The 19663-nt window shown below is 29.0% G+C and overlaps 1 protein-coding gene across 5 annotated transcripts in view; it reads left to right on the plus strand.

The window, feature by feature from the left end:
• LOC142324082 (U6 small nuclear RNA (adenine-(43)-N(6))-methyltransferase-like) overlaps positions 1-19356 on the plus strand; it is a 38291-nt gene extending 18935 nt beyond the window's left edge. For 4 of the 5 annotated variants that reach the window (XM_075364709.1, XM_075364713.1, XM_075364710.1 and 1 more), the window contains 3 exons: positions 2203-2464; positions 11394-11676; positions 18818-19356. In XM_075364709.1, coding sequence (XP_075220824.1) covers positions 2203-2464; positions 11394-11676; positions 18818-19354 — 1082 coding nt within the window. In that variant the 3' untranslated portion in view covers positions 19355-19356. The remainder of the gene's footprint in view (positions 1-2202; positions 2465-11393; positions 11677-18817) is intronic. The other variant, XM_075364712.1, reaches the window with a different exon arrangement.
• Positions 19357-19663: the final 307 nt, after the last annotated feature.

Consider the following 19663-nt stretch of genomic DNA (forward strand, 5'->3'; position numbering starts at 1 on the left):
ATAAGACCAGATTTATTTTTAAGAAGGATTTTTGATCATTGAAATCCAATACATAGTTGTATTTGTGCTGCGTAGAAATGCGAAATTCGGTATCATCAAATAAGTATTGTAACTATCAATGAGACTTCCAGTCCAACCCTCAGATGAGAAAAGGAGTTCCAGGAGAATCAATAAAACAGGAAGATTTTATATATATTTATAGATTAAAAGCAAGACAAATTTTTGTTTTCACTATTATTAAAATAATAATGGTTATGATAACAACCTATGTTTGATAATAACATTCCAGTTTTTATTTTCATTTATTTTATGGAATAAAATTAGACAAAGTTTATGTGAAAACAGCACAAGTCTCACTGAGCACACTAGAATTTGCAAACTATAGGTGATGATTTTGGTTATGTTTTACATTTAGTTCTTTTCATGTAAAAGACACTGAATAATAATAGTAACATTGATGGTAATATAATAGCAATAGCAATTTTGAAGAAGTAGTGCACGTAGACAGGGAATAATATAATCTGGTTTTATTATAATAATAATATAAATATTTTTATTCATTTCCTTCTGAATTTTTGTCTCAAAAATTTTGTTTGAATTCAAACGAAACTAGTCGAAAATGAAGTTTTGAAGGAACAGTTTGTAAACAAATTACTTAAAAAAGAGTGAAAAACACGAAATAAATAATGCACGTGTCTTGTTACATCTTGCACTGTCATTAAACTCATTTGATAACGGAAGTAAAATGGTTCCCAAATATGTTGTATCAGGAATTCCCACCTGAAAATGATTTGAAAGAATATCTCCTGCCATCTCTTGGAATTTAAATGTAACTATGTGAAGACAAACAGCTGATCACATTCAGAGACTCATATATTGGCTTCTGCCCTCCAGTATAAGTACAGGTAGCCCATATGTGGGTAAACTCCTGCAAAGGGTTGATGTAAAATTAAATAAATTTTATTATCAATTAATTTTGTTGAACATAAGAGACAGTGCTGGAAAAGTTTAGCAATCGGTTGCCAGCTTTTTTAAAATATTGATTACATATAATTCATTTTAAAGGGAAAGTTATAAAAAAAATAATTGAGTCTAGGTAGCTTTTGCTCTAGATCAAGCTTTTTCAGAGATTGCTATTGCGAATGCTAAGTGTTTTCATGCCATTGTATATGATGATCCCATGTCACTTAAACACAATCACCACGTTGCATATTGAAAGGCACAACACTGCTCCCAGCAGTGGGCCTTAAAAAAACTTGACTTATAGTAAAAGTTGACTTACAAACATTTTTTTTAACTTTCATTTTAATAAAGTGGAGTGTTGTTAATTTAAAAACTGTTAAAAATTTTAAAAGCTAAACACCATATTTTTCAAACATATAATCATTAATACCATAATTTTTAGTTAAAATTTAATCTTAAGAAGAGAAGACTATGAGAGAGTGTTAGGTTGAGTGTTTTGACTTAATAATTGGAAAAATAATGTTAATTAATAGTATTAAGGTATGCTAGTCGAGAATTCAAAATTCTTTATCAAGATTTACTTGGTCTTCTTTGTTTAGCCCTTAATCTAATGATAATTGTTCTTTTTGCAGACAAGAATGTCTTTTTCTTCATTGCATTTCTCCAAAATATTTAGTCTACTTTAATATTGTAAACTGATTATTTTTAGCAGTTATTTACTTGTTTATCCAGTTTATACATTTGATACACTTCACACAAATGTCTTTTAAGAATATCTTTTCTGCTCTTAGATCCATATTTCATATTACACTTCACATTTCAAGTTAACAAACTTTTTTGCCAAATAAAAGCTCTCCTTTCTTGTGTCAGTCTGCTTTTCTGTGTATGTTACTTTGTCCTTCGTCACCTGTATTTTGCTGTCTTTCAGAAGATGTTTCATTTTGGAAATCAACTGAAAATTTATTTGCTGCTCAACTGAACTTTGAAAGTACATATATAATTGATTGTTGTTTTTGGGGGATGATCTAATTTTATCATTGTTTTTAAACTTAAACATATATATATAAATTACAGTAATGGTATGATTTCATTAATACACCCAACTTGAAATAATGAATTTTTAAATTATAGATAAAGTGCAAAGGATTTTTTTATATTCAGAACTGTAAAAAACAGTATTAACAGTTTTCAAAACTGTATATAACATATGTTATATATTTATTTATTTTTTTGTTTCAGTGAAGAAAGTCAGAGAAGATTTGTTCCTTTGTGGTGTGTTAGAAGAGGATATTAGTTATGATTTTTGTATGTGTAATCCACCATTCTTTTGTAGTACAGATTCATTATCCATGAATGGGAAAACTAAAGATAGATCTGGTCATCGGCTTCCACCTAAGAATGCTCACACTGGAAGCTCAGCAGAATTGATAGCTTCTGGAGGTGAAGTTGCTTTTATTAAAAACATTATAAAGGACAGCATCAAATTGAAGGATAGAGTCAAGTGAGTAGTAATATTATAATTAAAATCTATAACCACTATTTAAATATAATTTAAATAAATTCCATTCAAAACAATAAATGATGAACTTAAAAATACATTCTTCATAAATATTGATAATGGATACTGGATAAGGTGGTAAGAGCTTCACTTTCTTTCTACCTGACAGTTATATACCTTCTGGAATATATAGAATTTTATAAAATTGAATAATGTAAGTAAGAATCAAATGCTTTAATGATCTATACCTTGTTTTATCATACTGCCATACATTACTGAGGTTAAAGAATACTGCATGTCTTTGCATTTAATCATACAGCATTTGTTTAGTAAATTTTCTTCAAAAATGATGGTATTAGCCAAATTATGATATTTTGTACTAAGAATGGGAGAGGGTAATGTTAATATTTTTAAGTTCACTTAAATTTTAAATAACATATAAATCCTCGTATAAGGCCATAGGATCCAATTTTCACTCTTTCTTTGAGCTGTTTCTTTTTACTAAATATAAGTAAATAGTTAGATAAACCAATATGAAGAGTATTTTCAAAATATTGTCAGTTCCAATCAGCTTTACAATGATTATTGTTTTGGGTGCAAATTTATCTTCATTTTGAATTGTTTCCTGTTTGATAGATCTATATAAATGTTGGTGAGGGGTAATTTAAGAAAAAAATTACTTTGGCTTGTAATTACTTTTGATTGTTTGTAAACAATTTATTTTTGATTATGGAGCTTGTTATTTACATAGTCTTACAGGAAATGTCTTAAAGTTAATATCTAAAAATGTTCCACACAACTGATTTCACAGTAATCCAATTTATCCCATACATGTGTAAGCATATCAACAGCATTTGTGATTAACAAGCAATAGTGTTTGTGATTTGCTTTAAGTCGACTACATCAACAGGAAGAGGTGAGACAAAACTGTTGTCTTTTATAAATCCAATAAAAAGTAGTCAAAGACATTTTGTTTTGATGTTTTAGTGGTCAGTGTACCAACACCATGTTTTCATCACAGTTGTTCAGTCAGTTTTACCTCTTGGAAGTTGTTGATCCAGATAATTTAAAATTTTGTTCAGTGAGGCAGAGCTTCATTTTATTCAAGAATTAAGTTCTCATTATCTAATGTGAGTTGAGGCAACCATTCATTTAAAATCTTGAAGATAAATTCTTTGAGTTGTAAAAAAAACCAGTCTGTGTATCTTTTCATGAGAAATAACACAAAACATGTTCACTTTTGGTGATTTGTGAATATGATGCATAGTTTTTGTAGAGTTTTCTGTTCCCCATGTTTGTACATTGCATATATTATGAAACATACACTTGTCACTAAAAATTAAGTGTTAAAAGAAAACATCTTTGTCAATATGTTGCTGCATGTCCAAATATTCAGAAATCTTTATGCAAGATTTTATTGTCATCACTTAAACTTTTTGTTGACTAATTTATATGGTGTCATTTTCAACCATTTCCACAAAATTTTCTATATAGTTGGGTGATAATCAAAACTTGCTGATCTGGTTGATTTTTCTGGACTGTGTTTGTACATGGTGAAAATATGATTAACTTGTTCTGACATGGAAGGTCTTCCAGAACTTTTTTTTTACACGACACCGTGTGTCTTCTAATTACTTTTTCCAGTCATAGTCAGATTGCCTTGTTGGTGTTAGTTTACGATGCTGTGTTCTGAAACATTGCTGCATGATGTGATGGAGTTTGTTTTAGCTAATTTGACTACACATAAAGCTCCACAGAAGTAGCAGCCATCCAAACAGTTTATGTAACGCAATAATTAATATTGGCATCACAACAACAGTAATTATACTAATGAAAAAAACCTTCCCTGTTAAACTATGGTAGTTAATGTCTTTACTTATAAAACTTAATTTGTTTATAAACATTTAAAAAATGTCTATTTTGTTTATTATCACTGTATATAATTTTGCTTTTCATAGTTTTGAAATCAATTGACAGCTGAAGGTCACACCCTTTCCTCACCACATCTATCCTACTGATCATGGTTATTCTCCTTTCCACACTGTTTACTGTTGATTATTATTACGATTATTGATTATTGTATTACAATTAGTTATCACTTTATTTTTTCACTTCAAAATTTTGGACACTGTTCAAACAAATTCTATTTCCTTCAGTAACAGCTTTTTTAAGATATGAGTTGTAGTTTTTAATGAAATGAACTCGTCATTTTCAATTTCCCATCAAGTCATACAATACCTTGCACAGATTTTTTGTTGAAAAGTCTTTCTGGCTTTGCTGGAAAGTTAATAGATGTGTTACTACCTGTATTAAAGCATGTTAGTACATTATTCAAGAATGTACTACATGATTAGAATACTTTTTTGGTTACCAAATTTTTTAATGTTCTTAGGAAGACTTTATAATGTTAAATATAAAATAAAAATTTACATTTAAAAAATAAACATTAAATACTCAGACACAAATAATTCTTTTTTTACTTTTCAAATTTAGTTTTTAAAAAGATTTTTTTTGTTGATTTGTTGAAATATGAAATTAAAGCCTTAAAATAAAATACTTTAACACTGTATACACTTGTTGCTAACTTTTACAAATTTATCATGAACTCTAGAGGTTGAAACTTTTTGCTTAATTAAATTTGTTATCAATAAATAAATAAATTTTCTATAAATAGTCATATAGGTTAATATAAATTTGTTTAATTAAAGTTTTCTCTAACACCTCCTTTGATAAAGGTTAAAATAGGAAAAAGAAAATTTTCAGTGTTTTATTCCAGGGTCTAAATTTAAAAAAAATTGTATCCATCGATAGGCCCTATCAAAAAATCTTTGAAAGTTATTTAAACTGAAAAGAAATAGAGCAAAAGAACAATAAAATATTTATTTCAATTTTGAGAGGTTGGAGTTGATTTTTAAAAACAATTTTTGGACTGTTTATATACGCATTATTGGTTACAAATTATTTAAAAATGTTTTCTTGAAAATGTCTCTGAAGAAAGTTGAAATCATTTTTTTTTACTATATCACCAACCACCTTTACAAATTTTGAAAAAAAAATTAATATGGTCAATGCTCTGTATATAGAAATATACATGGCAAATATAAATATGCCATTTCCCCTAGCAGAGTGGTAACATCTCGGCCTTTCGTCTGGAGATCCTGGGTTCAAATCCCAGCCAAGCAAGGCATTTTTCATACACTACAAAATTCATTTTCATCCATCTAATAACTGTAAGGGCATAAGCCTGTTGTTACTATGTAAATAAATAAATATATATTTAAACCAAATTTGAAGAAAATCTGTTTTGTTAATCTTGACATGTAAGGCCAAAAGCAGGATGATATGACACACATACATACGAGATCTGTAGATAAAGTAATGAGAATGGTTCAGAAAAACTTTTTATTTACAATCCAATTATACATGGACTCTATCATCTTCAAAATAGTTCCCTTGGGAGGTCATGCAATGCTTCAAATGGTTTTTCCACTCTTCATAGCAATGTTGGAATTCAGAAACCAAAATATCCTTCAGATGGTCGGTTACATTTTTTTCTTCTACTTTTCCAAAATGTTGTCCTTTGAGGTGTTTTTTTTAAAGTTGGGAATAGAAAAATGTTGCAGGAATTCAAGTCAGGTGAATAAGGTGGTTGAGGAACTACAGGAATGTTCTTCTTTGCCAAAACTCATTAATTGAGAGTGCAGTGTGACATTGTCATGATGCAGCATCCAGTTGTCTTTGGTGGCTAGTCTCACATGGGCAACTCTTTTCCGCAATCTTTCAAGAATTTCTTGGTAATATCCTTATGGACAATGCCATTGCTATTGAAGAAACAAATTGGCATGGTTTTGATTTGCTCATTTTTGCTTTTTTGGGACGTGGTGAATTTCAAGTGTGCCTCTCCTTGCTCTGGTGTTTTGTTTCTGGGTCGTATTGAAATATCCAAGATTCATCACCAGTAATAACATTTTTTTAGAAAATCAGGATCAGTTTCAATTTGCCCTAGAAGATTGCGGCACACTTCCACCCTGTTGTTTTTCTGTTCCAACAGTGAGATTTCTTGGGACCAATTTTGCCCAAACTTTTTTTATGTCCAATTCATTTGTCAAAATTTGATGGACTGTGGTTCAAATTCAGTTGTGCTGCAATCATTCTAACAGTTAATCACTGGTTGTACCATATCAGGTGTCTGATTTGCTCAACATTGTCGTCACTTTTTGACGTTGATGGTTTTCCAGAGTCGTCTACAACTGATTCCCGGCCATCTGAAAATGCTTTAAACCACCTAAAAACTTGGGCTCATGACATAGTGTCATCTCCATACGGCCTTTTCAATTTTAAAAAAGTTTCAGCAGCATCTCACCAAGTTTACACAAAACTTGATTGCACAACGTTGCTCATAATTAGTGTCACTCATTTTTATAATGCACAACAAAAACTCATTTCACGAAAAAAACGTTTATGTTTCACGGGGCAACAGTAGACTAAAAATATTAATACCTAGTATAAATCAGCTGTTCGTACAACCATATGTTTACTAGTAACTTTACAGTGTTGCCTCTTTGGCTACAAAAAAAAAACTAGTCTCATTACTTTATTTACAGACCTCGTATATGTGTGATTTTGGTTGAGATGAACTAGTTAGAACCTAAAATGTAAAGATTTCCAATAAACCCTATATTCTAGCTATATTTACCAGAAAAGTAAATGCTTACATTAGTAGAAGGAATAAACTAAAATTGCCTTTAAAACATGATAGAATTCTTTAAAAAATTGTACACTTTATTTTTTTGTATTACATAAAAAAAAATTCACGATCATAATGAAAAATACAGATTGCTATTAATTACATTAAAATTAATTGAGGGGAATTTCAGTATCTAAGAATAATACCACAGTGTGAACTTCATCTGCCTATTCTTTCGAAGTTAGCTTATAGAGTTCAAGTAAACAGACTGTGCATATGAATATCCAGGCGGCCGATTCACAAGTGTCTCCTATAAATCCTGATGCATATAACAAAAAACTACTCGACATTAATATTCAGTAACCACGTGCTATTTTATTTTATAAAAATTATACATATATTTTAAATTTAAATAAATTAAGACTTGTTAAATGATCAATAAATATTTCTTATTTTTTTCGGCACATCTGATAACCCATGAGTATTTTATTCATTAAAATTGTTTATTGTTACGTAGTTTTCTTAAGGTTTTTAAGAGTTATGAAATTGTCAAATGATCACTTAACAATAAAACTTCACTAATAATTTTAATTAAATTTCTATGATAATAAACAAATAATAAATTCATTTTTCGTCATTTGATTGCGAGAAATCCACAGTGCTGTCAGTATTAAGAGATACAATAAGAGGATCAATTTTGTTTTCTGTTATATTATCTAATTCCAAAAATTTGGTTCAACAGTATTTTTACATGTTTTTTACGTTCGGTTTTTCTGGATTTATGATTTTTCCATTCATGCTAGTCATTTTATCGATGGCTTTTAAGCGTAAATTTTTAACATCAGATATTTTAAAAGTAGTATTTTGTGACGCTATGTAACTTTTGATTTGTCCCCAAATTAACTCAGTTGGGTTGAGTTCATAGGAGGTAATCGAAGCATGGTTTTACCACTTGATCTTACTAACTTATCAATTTTATACACATAAAATTACTTTTAATACACGAAACTCTTTGCAATAATTGGACCTATTAAGTACATCCTCTTCAAAAGTCACTCCTTTTGAACTATGACATTTTGATATCATTCTTTTAACAAAACAGCTGGAATTTTTTTCTTTTTGTATGAATGATAAGAAGTGGCATTATCTAAGACAATAACCAAATTACATTCCAGAACAGGCAGCATGTTGTCAAACTATTTCTCAAAACACATGCCGTTCACCTCGTTATGATAGTCTCTTGTAGATTTAGATTAAAAAATCCAGAGACCACCATTGACAAACCCAGAATCCTGCTGATATGTGCAATTATGAGACGCCTACTGCCTTATTAACAGTTGATAAACCACACAGAAAAGTTTCTTTTGACTAATTTGTTCACTCTCATGTTCTCATCATTTATGAAAAACAAATTATGTAACTCTTTCTTCTTACCTATGTAAGATATATTATATGTGTTAATCTAGTTCTACAGCTGTTTTATACCATATTATATTGCAAAAATATACTTCTTTTTATGTAATTGTTAAAGCTTTTTTAGTATAATACAAAATGTTATATAGTAAACAATTCAAGTTCTTAAGATGCAAACTAATAAGTTCTTAAATATATTAAAGTAATTCACTTCTTATAAAATGTTAAAGTAAATGTATATAAAAGGACTTCAATCATATTATAAAATGTAATTTAAACTGTAAATACATAATAACAACCTTACGATATGAAAGTTATTAATACTATAAAATATAAAATAAATAAAATGTATCTAATTTTACTATAATAAAAATATAATTAATCACAGTAAAGGATATTTATTTGAAAGTGTTATTAAACCAGCAACATATGCTTCGATTACTAAAAGGTGCATTAAGGCACTTGTTCGAACAGAATTCACATTTTTATCTTTCCTAACAAAACTTTTTTGTGACCTTCATTGACCGAAGTTTCATCTATGTATTATGTTCTACGGCCTTCTTGTCTCATTTTCTTTATTTCAGTGAGGTAATGTCTTTGCCATATAATGATGTCATCCCTGTCAATTAAAGCACTTACCCTGCTCCATTTCTTGTATTTAAAATTCATACTTTTTAACAATCCATAAAAAATTTTTCATCGGAGATCTGGTAGGTGTTATGCTCATTTACAACTTGTAACACTTTGTCTATTGTAGGCAGTTTGTTTCGAAAATAAAATTTGTGTATTTTGTTACAAATCATGTTTTTATCAAAATCGTCAATTTTTTCTTCAGTTGACCTATGGGGTTTTGTTTTCTTAGCAGACCATAATTTATTTGCAAATTTATCCTTGCAATTTTATTAACAACATCTGTAATCAACGCTGTTGGATTACTCTGTAATTAGCTTTTGTAAGCATTTAAAATGTTTTTCCGCACAACTTAAGGACTTTTTTACAGCCTTTTTTCAAAGGGAATAAATAATCATGCACTATTATCAGCTGAATCGGTGTCAGACATGTGTTAAAATAATGGTATAAATCAAGTTATATAGATACAAATGTAGAATTATACTACACTTAAACCAAATACCATGTTCCAGTAAAGTTAAAAAATTTGCATTATATTAACTTTAAGTAACATTAGATTAAATAAATAAGTAACAGAAACACAAAAATTGAACACGAGAACAAAAGAGTGATCATATGAAAAAGATTAAGGATTTAATAGAACTGAGAAGATGTAACATTATATAAATGTTTGATTACATAATTACTATATGACTAATTATATGGTGACTAATATATGAGTAATTATTATAGTGTTGTATGTAGATATGACTGCGTTGTTAATTGACACTGATACATGGGATGTTACTCAGTAGAAAATGACAAACTCACACAAACACAATGTTTGTTTATTCTTCACTTTATATGTTAACTGAATACACTATAGTTTATAATCAAAATTCCATTTCATAATTTTATTTATGATTTGAAATATGTATATGTTAACTTATATGAAAATCAAAACTATGGTATTATTTAAAATTGAAGTGACAGTTGTGGTGAAATAATAATAATAATATTAATGTTGCTGAATGGCACAGTTTAGTCCTGTTTTAAAATTGTGTATAATTACAGTAATTTGTTGATATAACATTAACTTAATAAAAGTATTTTAGTTAGAAGCAGCTATGTTTTTATTTATTTATTTTTTTAAAGAGAAAATATTAAAAGTGTAATCAAATCAATTAAGAGATTTAATTACAATAGTACTAACCAGTGAACAAAATCTCAAGGATATTAAAATAAAAAACCAGCAGTATTAATAAATAAACTTTGTGATATTGTGAAAGCAGGTAGTTGATTACTTTATGATTACATCCTGCATCTAATTTTTTATAATTGCATAAACACCTTAGCAAAGCATGAAAATCTTTCTATAGATATTGACTTCGCTAAAGAATAAGAAAAAAACCTGAGAAAATGATTTAGAGTGGAGTACCTTGTTTGCTCAGAGGTGATAGTCGCAGAAGAGGCCAACAATCTTTTGGAGAAAGAGATGTTGTGCTTATTGAAGGAGAAGGCAAGAGATTGGATTGGCCATTAGTGAAAATGATAGAACTAGTTCCTGGTAAAGATGGTAAAATACATTTGGTTTGACTGAAGACAGTGTCAGGACAACTATTGTGCCCAGTTCAAAGAAGTTACCCACTTGAAGTAACTTTGGTTATTGAAGATGTTCAGAAGACAGTAATGTGCAGAGATAAATCAGAGGAAGTTAAAGATAAATCTACTTTTTGAAGAGGCAACTGTTGAAGAGGAGAAAAGATAACCAGAATTCCAAGAAGATTGTTTGATTGAATATTGCTTTTTAATTTGAAGTTTTAATTAATTTTAGTTATTTTGATTTAGAAAAAATAATGACTGTTTGACAGTTATAAAAATAATTTTTAAATGAAGATGAAGTCTTCGTTAAATTCGATTGGTTCACAATCCAAGGTAGGAGTGTGTCAGATCTCTGTTGATTATAGATACAGCAATAATGTATTGCAACTGGGAAGTAGGTTCTTTTAGTGATATTGTTATAACTCTCTCAATGTACTTAGTGTACATTTGTGTACTGATATTCATTTTTACTAAATTTATAGTTAAAACAACTGTTAAATCTTGTTAATCACACATCCATAGTCCCATAGTTGATGCTTTATTTTAATTGTTAAACGTTATTTATACTGTTCATTTTATAATTTTATTAATTTTTTTACTATTGATTTTTTATTTTTTAAGAATATATTCTACAATGGTTGGCCACAAATCAAATGTCGATAAGTTGAGATCAGAATTGGTAGAACTGGTTGGTGAGGAGCATATGACTCTAACATCCTTTAATCAAGGACATGTTACTAGATGGGGTATTGCATGGACATTAAATAAAGATATTAAATTATTGAACTGTGGTGAAAAATCATTTTCAAGTAAAAAAACAAAGCCTCCACTTGAGTATACTCATCATGATATAACTTTGGATTCCGCAGTTGATCGTGTAAGATTTTTATTAGAACGCATTAAGGTAAGTATTACAAATTCATGCATTAACATATGTATGTTATACACATTCACTTGACTATTTAAAAATATTATATTATGTGGTTATTAGGTTTGTGTGCTGGTTTAAATGTTTCAGTATTGCAACTTTTAGTAATGTTTTCAATGTTATTATTAGTGTATAACTACTTTATGTATATGTTTTCACGTTTTGTGTTTTATTAAGTATTGGATGTGAGGTAGTTATTCTGTCATTGTGTTTTGATAGTTGTTTTTTATAAATATTATTAATTAGTATCATATCCATTATGTTTTATGATGTTTATTTCATTATTTAACTTTTCTTTGTTATTATGTGTATATTTGATTGCTCTGTAATCACATTTGTATGTGTTAATTTTATGAGACCAAGGGTGAGATATGATTTTTTTTTGAATTGTTTTATTATTGGATTTAGGTTTTCTATAAACTGATAGCCCAACTAACAGATTTCTAAAAGTAGCAAAAAGTTTAATAAAAAAAATTCATACCAATTTTTAATTATAATAATAATTTAAATTATCATTCTGATTTATGTCCTTTTGAACCAATTTTTGGTTAACTGGACTATCAAAAATTGGTTCAAAACTATCATTAATTTTAAATTCTACTTACCATCATTAATTAATAAATTAAACATCCCAGTGTGATCTTTAATCAATTTTAAATATGTGCACTGTTATATTATATCCAAAATAATAGATAAAACTCTTAGGAATAAAATTAATTTACTTTATACAGTTAATATAAAAAATGGTTACAAAGTAGTAAATAAATTAAATAGCTTAGATTTAAATAAAGGCAGTTGAATGGTTAGTTATGACATAATTAATATGTATCCTAGCATACCTATAAACCAAAAATATAATAAAAATTAGTTAAAAAGTCCAAAATTTATTAAAGATATCATCACTACTATAAGAAATATATGCCAAAAAAACTATTTTGAATTTAATAACAAATATTAAATGAAAAAAAGTACCTTACCAATGGAAATTCCACTATCAGCAATTATGTCAGGAATATATTTACAGGATTTTGAGAGAAAATTAGTACATGGCATCACTTTTATACACAAAGTTTTAATATGGACCCAGTAAGTTGATATTTTCATGACATATAACCTGTAATAAAAAATGAACATCCAATAATATTAAAGAAATTAAATTCTTATAATGAAAATTTTAAAAAATTCACATTTGAAATATATATATATATGAGTGTTAAATTAGATGTCAGGAACATCTAAATGTTTATTTTTATCAAAATAAACAAGGACAATCAAATTGAAACATCAGTATACAGAAAAACCCTGCATGTAATAATATAACAATTTATAAAAAATCAAATCACCATTGGTCTCATAAAATTAATACTTATACCGATATGATTAATAGAGAGCAATCCAATATACACATAATAACAAAGGAAAGTTAAATATTGAAATAAATATCATAAAACATATGGCTATAATATTACTTTAATTAATAATATTTATAAAAAAACAACTATTAAAACACAATAACAAAATAACTACCTTACAACCAATACGTAATAAAACACAAAAAAGTAAAAACATATATATAAGGTGTGTTCAAAAAGTAACAAGAATTTTGAAATTCATGGGCTGTATTAGATTCTCAGGATTTTTTCGTTGTTGTATTGGTAAACATACCTGATATCGGTACATTTTTAGCCATATTGGATGTTTAGTCTGTTGTCAGCTGTCAAAAGGATAACACATGCTTTGGTACTATCGGCGATTTTTTATTTGTATAAACAATGGATCAGAGAATTTGAATTAGATTTTGCTATAAGAATGGAATAAAGTGTAGCAATGTTTTAAAAATGTTAAATATTGCTTTTGGTGAGTCTGCTATGAGTAAAACAAGGGTTTATGAGTGGTATAAGTGTTTCCAAGAAGGTCGTGAAGATAATGAAGATGATGAGCGCCTCGGACGTCCCAGCACATCAACATCAATGAAAATGTGCAAAAAGTGAAAGAAGTGATTATGAGTGATCACCGAATTACAATCAGAGAAGTTGCTGATATTTTTGGTTGTTTTGGGTATGAAATGTATGACAGCAAAATGTTTTCCAAAATTGTTGAATTTTGAACAGAAACAGCAGCAGATGGAAGTTGCTCAGGAGTCGCTAAATGATATCAACAACGATACAGAACTACTGATACATGGGTTTATGGATATGATGTCAAAACTAAGGCTCAATTGTCCCAGTGGAGGCATTTTGGATCACCAAGACTGAAAAAAGCTTGACAAGTGCGGTCAAATGTGAAGGTTATACTCACCATGTTCTTAGATTTTAATGACATAGTGCATCATGAGTTCTTGCTTCAAGGTCAAATGATCAATAAGGAGCATTACCTACCAGTTCAACGCTGTTTGCGTGAAGCAATCTCAAAAAAACTCCTGAATTTGTGGCGAAACAATTCATGGCTTTTGCACCACGAAAATGTGTCTGCTCCCACTTCATTGCTTGTTTGTCAATTTTTAGCCAAAAACAACATTGTAATAATACCCCAGCCACCATATTTACCAGACATGACCTTGTGTGACTTTTTTCTATTCCTAAAAATAAGGAGAACCTTAAAGGACCATTGTTTTACAAGCATAGATTAGATTAGAAATGAATAGCTGAAAGAGCTAAACACTATTCCAAAGATTGAGTTCCAGAAGTGTTTTGGGGATTGGAAAAAGCGCTGGCATAAGTGTATAATATCTAATGGAGATTATTTTGAAGGGGATAACGTTAATGTAGATGAATAAATAAAATTCTTTCCAAAAAACAAAATTATTTTTTTGAATACACCTTGTGTATGTAAAGAAAGTATTTACACAGTAATAATATTGAAAACATTACTAAAACTTACAATAAAGACATATTTAAACCAGCATGCAAACCTAATAACCACATAATAAAAAAAATGAACAATCTGTATGGAATTTGTAAAATTAAATACAATGATTGTGATGGTATTTATATTGGTAAAACAAATAGATACTTGGAAAAAACAAATAGAAATTACAAAAATAATAAATTAGGTTTATCTAATTAATATACAGACCATCTAATAAACAATAACATTCTATTTCTGATATTAAAAAAAATTAGAAATATTAGAAATAAAGATGACAAAATTAAAAGTATTAGAAAAATATCATATTTATATATACAACAAACTTTCAGTTTGTTAAACCATCAGAAAGTGTTTAAGGGAGACAGTCTTATAAAAACTGCAACAGTTAGCAGCACTCGTATAATTTAATACACAAATTTCATTATTTTAGTATTTTTATTATGCAGTAGTGGAATTATTTCAATCATAACTGAGTATGCGGGATCCTGCAAAAGTACTTTCATGGTAAAATTAAGGTAAGTATGTCTCATCTCAATATTATAGGTGGTTAGTTTATTTAAATAGAGTTTAATTATACATCATTGATATATGTGTACTCTTTGTTGTCAATATGTACTGTTTATTCACCTACTGCAGAACCAAGTGGCTTAATTTCTTTGTTATTAAGTTGTATTTCATTGTCCTGATCTTCATCTTCATGATGATGCCTATTATCATCATCTGTATCATTCCAGAAATTCATTTTTGTGGTTTGCACTCTAAAGGTATTCATTTATTTCATAATATTCTAATAAACTTTCCTATTAGTTTAGTTTTTTGTGAAGCAGATCCCTTACAATAACTTCTAAACAATATCAGCTTAAAAACTAGCAATCCAAAACTGTTTAATTTGCATCTTGATCCATTGGGTAGATTAGTGGACTATTTGGATGTGAAAAAACTGCAAGCAGAAACTTCTGTTTTTAGATTTTGAAAAAAATCATGTTTTAATGAATTTTCATGTTCAAAAATAAAAATAAAAAAATCATTTGGGATAATCTGTATTCCAGTTGAGTTTTCACTGGTTGAGCAGAATTTTACTTAAACTAGGGTTGTCTGAAACGTTTTGAGCCTCAACATGAAGATGGCAGCATTGAAGAAGATGAATGGATAAAGATGGATGAAGAACACTGATGAAGATGGAACGCATATGTTGAAAGGTACTCACCAAAATTTCAGCCATTTTGGACACTCAGTTGTTGTTTGGTAATTGTTTGAGTTACTCATTCTGAGTGTTTTTGTGAAAATGGAAAAAAATTGAATATCATGCAGAGATACTTGCATTTGAAAGGCAATATGCCTACACGAATTAAAACGGAGTTGGACGCTGTTTATGGGAACTCTGTCCCATCATTTGCCACTGTGGAAAGATGGCAGCTGAATTTAAACATGTTCATACCAGCTGTCTGCGTGTTGGGTGCTGCGTTTGCTCACTTTGGACCAAAAACGCATTTGAATGAACATTTCCAAGGCTCTGCTGGAGCAGTTTAAACAAAACGAGTCAGATTTTTTGCATAGATTCATAACTGTAGATGAAATGTGGGTCCACCACTACACTCCTGAGACGAAACAACAGTCAAAACAGTAGACTACAAAGGTTGAACCTTTTTGATTACCAAACAACAACTGAGTGTCCAAAATGGCTGAAATTTTGGTGAGTACCTTTCAACATCTGCGTTCCATCTTCATCAGTGTTCTTCATCCATCTTTATCCATTCATCTTCTTCAATGCTGCCATCTTCATGTTGAGGCTCAAAACGTTTCAGACAACCCTAGTTTAAGTAAAATTCTGCTCAACCAGTGAAAAATCTCTGAAAAAGGCGAAGACAGTTCCATCGGCCAGGAAGGTGATGGCGACTATTTTTTGAGTTAGCAACAGAATTATGTTTATAGATTATCTTCAGTAAGGTAAAACAATAATGGGACAGTATTACGTATTATTACTTAACAAGCTGAAGGCATAAATCGCAAAAAAACTACCACATTTGAAGAAGAAGAAAGTGCTTTTCCATTAGGACAATGCGCTTGGTCACACTTTGATGGTCATGATGGCTAAAATTTATGAATGCACTTTGAATTGGTTGGCTACTTTTTCTTGTTTCCCAACCTTAAAGTTTCACTTGGAGGAAAGAGATTTTCATTGGACAAGGAGGTTATCGCATATGTAAACACCTATTATGCGGAGAAAGATGTCAGCTACTATTTGGAAGGGTTTAAATAGGTTAGAGCATTGCTGGGAAAAGTGTATCAACTTGAAAGGAGACTGTTGAAAAATAAAAATATATTTGACAGAAAAAATGCGTCTTTCTACATTAGGCTCAAAACATTTCACACAACCCTCATATACCAGGTGTTCATTAAGTATGGTGCCAACTTTGGGAAATGGTTCAACATATTAGAATACACAGAAAAGTTTATACACATAAACAAATATCCTATCTTGCTTTGGTTTAATTCACCATTTCTTTAGTAAAGATCATTTTTCAAAAATGAATTCAGATATTTCACTAAATTTGGCATAGTAAACATATTATTTAGAAAAAATAAATTGGAAATTTTCCTTTGTCAGATTTCAGAATGTTAGAATTAAAATATTTTAATCCATAATTGTATGTTTTTTAGATTTTAGTTTACTGTCAAAACTATTAACCATTTTTTTGTGAACAAAATGAGGAATCATTCATAGAAATATATTTTTAAATAGATACTACCTGATAGTATCTTCCTTTCATGCACAATGTTTCTGGCTTCTAATTCCGTGAGGTTTAGTTTAATTCATTCAGTTATATTATAAAATTCATTATATCTTATCTTGCAACTTTAATTGATTATGTAAGCCTAAAGAGTTGTAAGCATAAATAAATATAATGTTACATGTACAGTAAATTTTTTATATGTGCAAGGGTCATTCGGAAAGTTCTCAACTTGACAGAAAAGACAAAATTTTTCAGAAAATCTTTTTGACAGTGTATTCACTTTGCAATTCAGTATACTTAAACCAACAACTTAAAACTTTTCAATCTCCTTAGTGTAATGTGATTTGCCCTTCTAAATAAGTTTTTATGTCAGCTTTGATGTCATCATTTGAAGTAAATCTCTTCTACCGCACCATGAGAATCCCAAAAAAAAAGCTAAGTAAGACTTTTCCTGCCGATGGAACAATGTTTGCTTTTTTTTTATGCACTTTCATCTGCTCTCATCCATTGTTTGGTTGGTCTGTGGCATGTAATAGTGAATTCATGTTTCATCTGCTGTTATAAAATGTTGAAACAGCAGATTTGTGTTTAAGTAAATGTTAACAGCTTTGAGAAGTATTCAATGGAATGCATTTTTGGTCGACATTTATTGCAGCACTCATAGATTGGAAGGGGTTTTCATACCCAAAACACCATGCAAAATGTAATGGACATGGTCTATGATGTTTGTAATGTCAGGAAGCTGACATACCTGCAGTCGGCAATAGTTTATTATGACATTTTGGTTTTTTTTACAGTTTCATTGTATATAGTAGTTTTTGAGTATTCATTATCTTGAATAGATTACAACAATTTGGTTTAAATTCAGAACCACTCTTTTTTACAATCAAAAATGAAGGGAAAGAATCCTTTAAAATGGAATCTAACTCTTTGTATGGCCGTCTGGGTTAAACCTTTTAAAACAAAGTATTTATAACAGCTTAAACTTGAATTTTATAAAAATAAAATTTAAATTTAAATTATTATATTAATTAAATTATAACTTATTATTATTTATTTATTATTATTTTATTTTTTATAAATTATTACTATTTAATTTTATAAAAAAAAATAAAATTTTTGATATTTCAGAAGTTGTCAACACGTTTTTGCTTTATGCTCAGTTGCCACAAACAAGCAACTAAACGCACACATCTAAAACTTTACAAACACCATCTAAAGGATTATATTTGACAAATATCATACTCATTTGGTCATACCTGCACCATCTATATGACAGGCCGAGGACTTTCCAAACGACCTGTATTCTGAGTAAAAGGAGGTTTTAAATCAAGTTAATTAAGAAATCCTTATGGTGTACTTATTTTATTGTGTTAAACAAAATTAAGGAATTACTATTTTTACAATTTTTTGTAACAAATATGTTTCCATCACTATATTAAAAGGTAGCAGTTTAATTCAGATATTGAGATAATTTACAAAAGTGATAATGTTTTACCTGTGTTTTTTTACAGATAGATAAAAGAGTTATCCAAAAGAGCAGTTATGAATATGCCATGGAATTAACAGCTTATGAAGAGACTTGGAAAAACCAGAGGAAAAGAAGAAGAGCTGAAGAAAGGGAAATGAAGGAAGTGAAAAGATTGAAAACGGAAGAAACAAATGAAAATCATAATAATTGTAAAAATAATGATATTCCTCAGACAGAAGTAAATATGTATTGTGATATCCAGCCTGAGATCCATAAAACAGCTGATATAAACAACAGAGCTCCGCATAAAAGTACAACCAATGAGCCGAATCCATCAGATGTGAATAAAAATAACATTTGTCCATCAACTGTTAAAGATATTACCACAGTAGTTGTTATTAATGAAGAAAAGAATAAAGTTCTGTCTGCAATTATAATTTTAAAAGTATCAGATAATAAAAAAGATGTAGTAATTCAGATGAGTTCAATAGGAGGTACTGGGGGATGGCAGTCTGTGCATCAGCTTATATGTTATTTAAAAAGTAATTGGGATAGACAATTAAAACCTAACATAGGATGAAATTTTGTTTATTTTATTTACTTGCTTACTTTTTTGTTTACTTGACTCCTGTTTGTTTGTCTTTCCTGATTTCGTTGTATTCTTTTCTAATTTTTATTCTCAGCACATTTATCATATCTTATATTTTCAATTAATGATTTTGTTTCCAGTAATTCCTTGCTGTTTGTAGGTATATGTTTAAGCCACAAATAATGGAGAAAAGAATATACTAAACTATAGAGAAAAGAACTTACAAAATAATGAATCATAAACATTATTGAAAAAATAAATTTTTGTTATATAACAATAGATTTTTTTTTGTTTTAAAAT

The sequence above is a fragment of the Lycorma delicatula genome, chromosome 4 (genome assembly GCF_047948215.1).
Source record: "Lycorma delicatula isolate Av1 chromosome 4, ASM4794821v1, whole genome shotgun sequence".
Classification (NCBI taxonomy): Eukaryota; Metazoa; Arthropoda; class Insecta; order Hemiptera; family Fulgoridae; genus Lycorma; species Lycorma delicatula.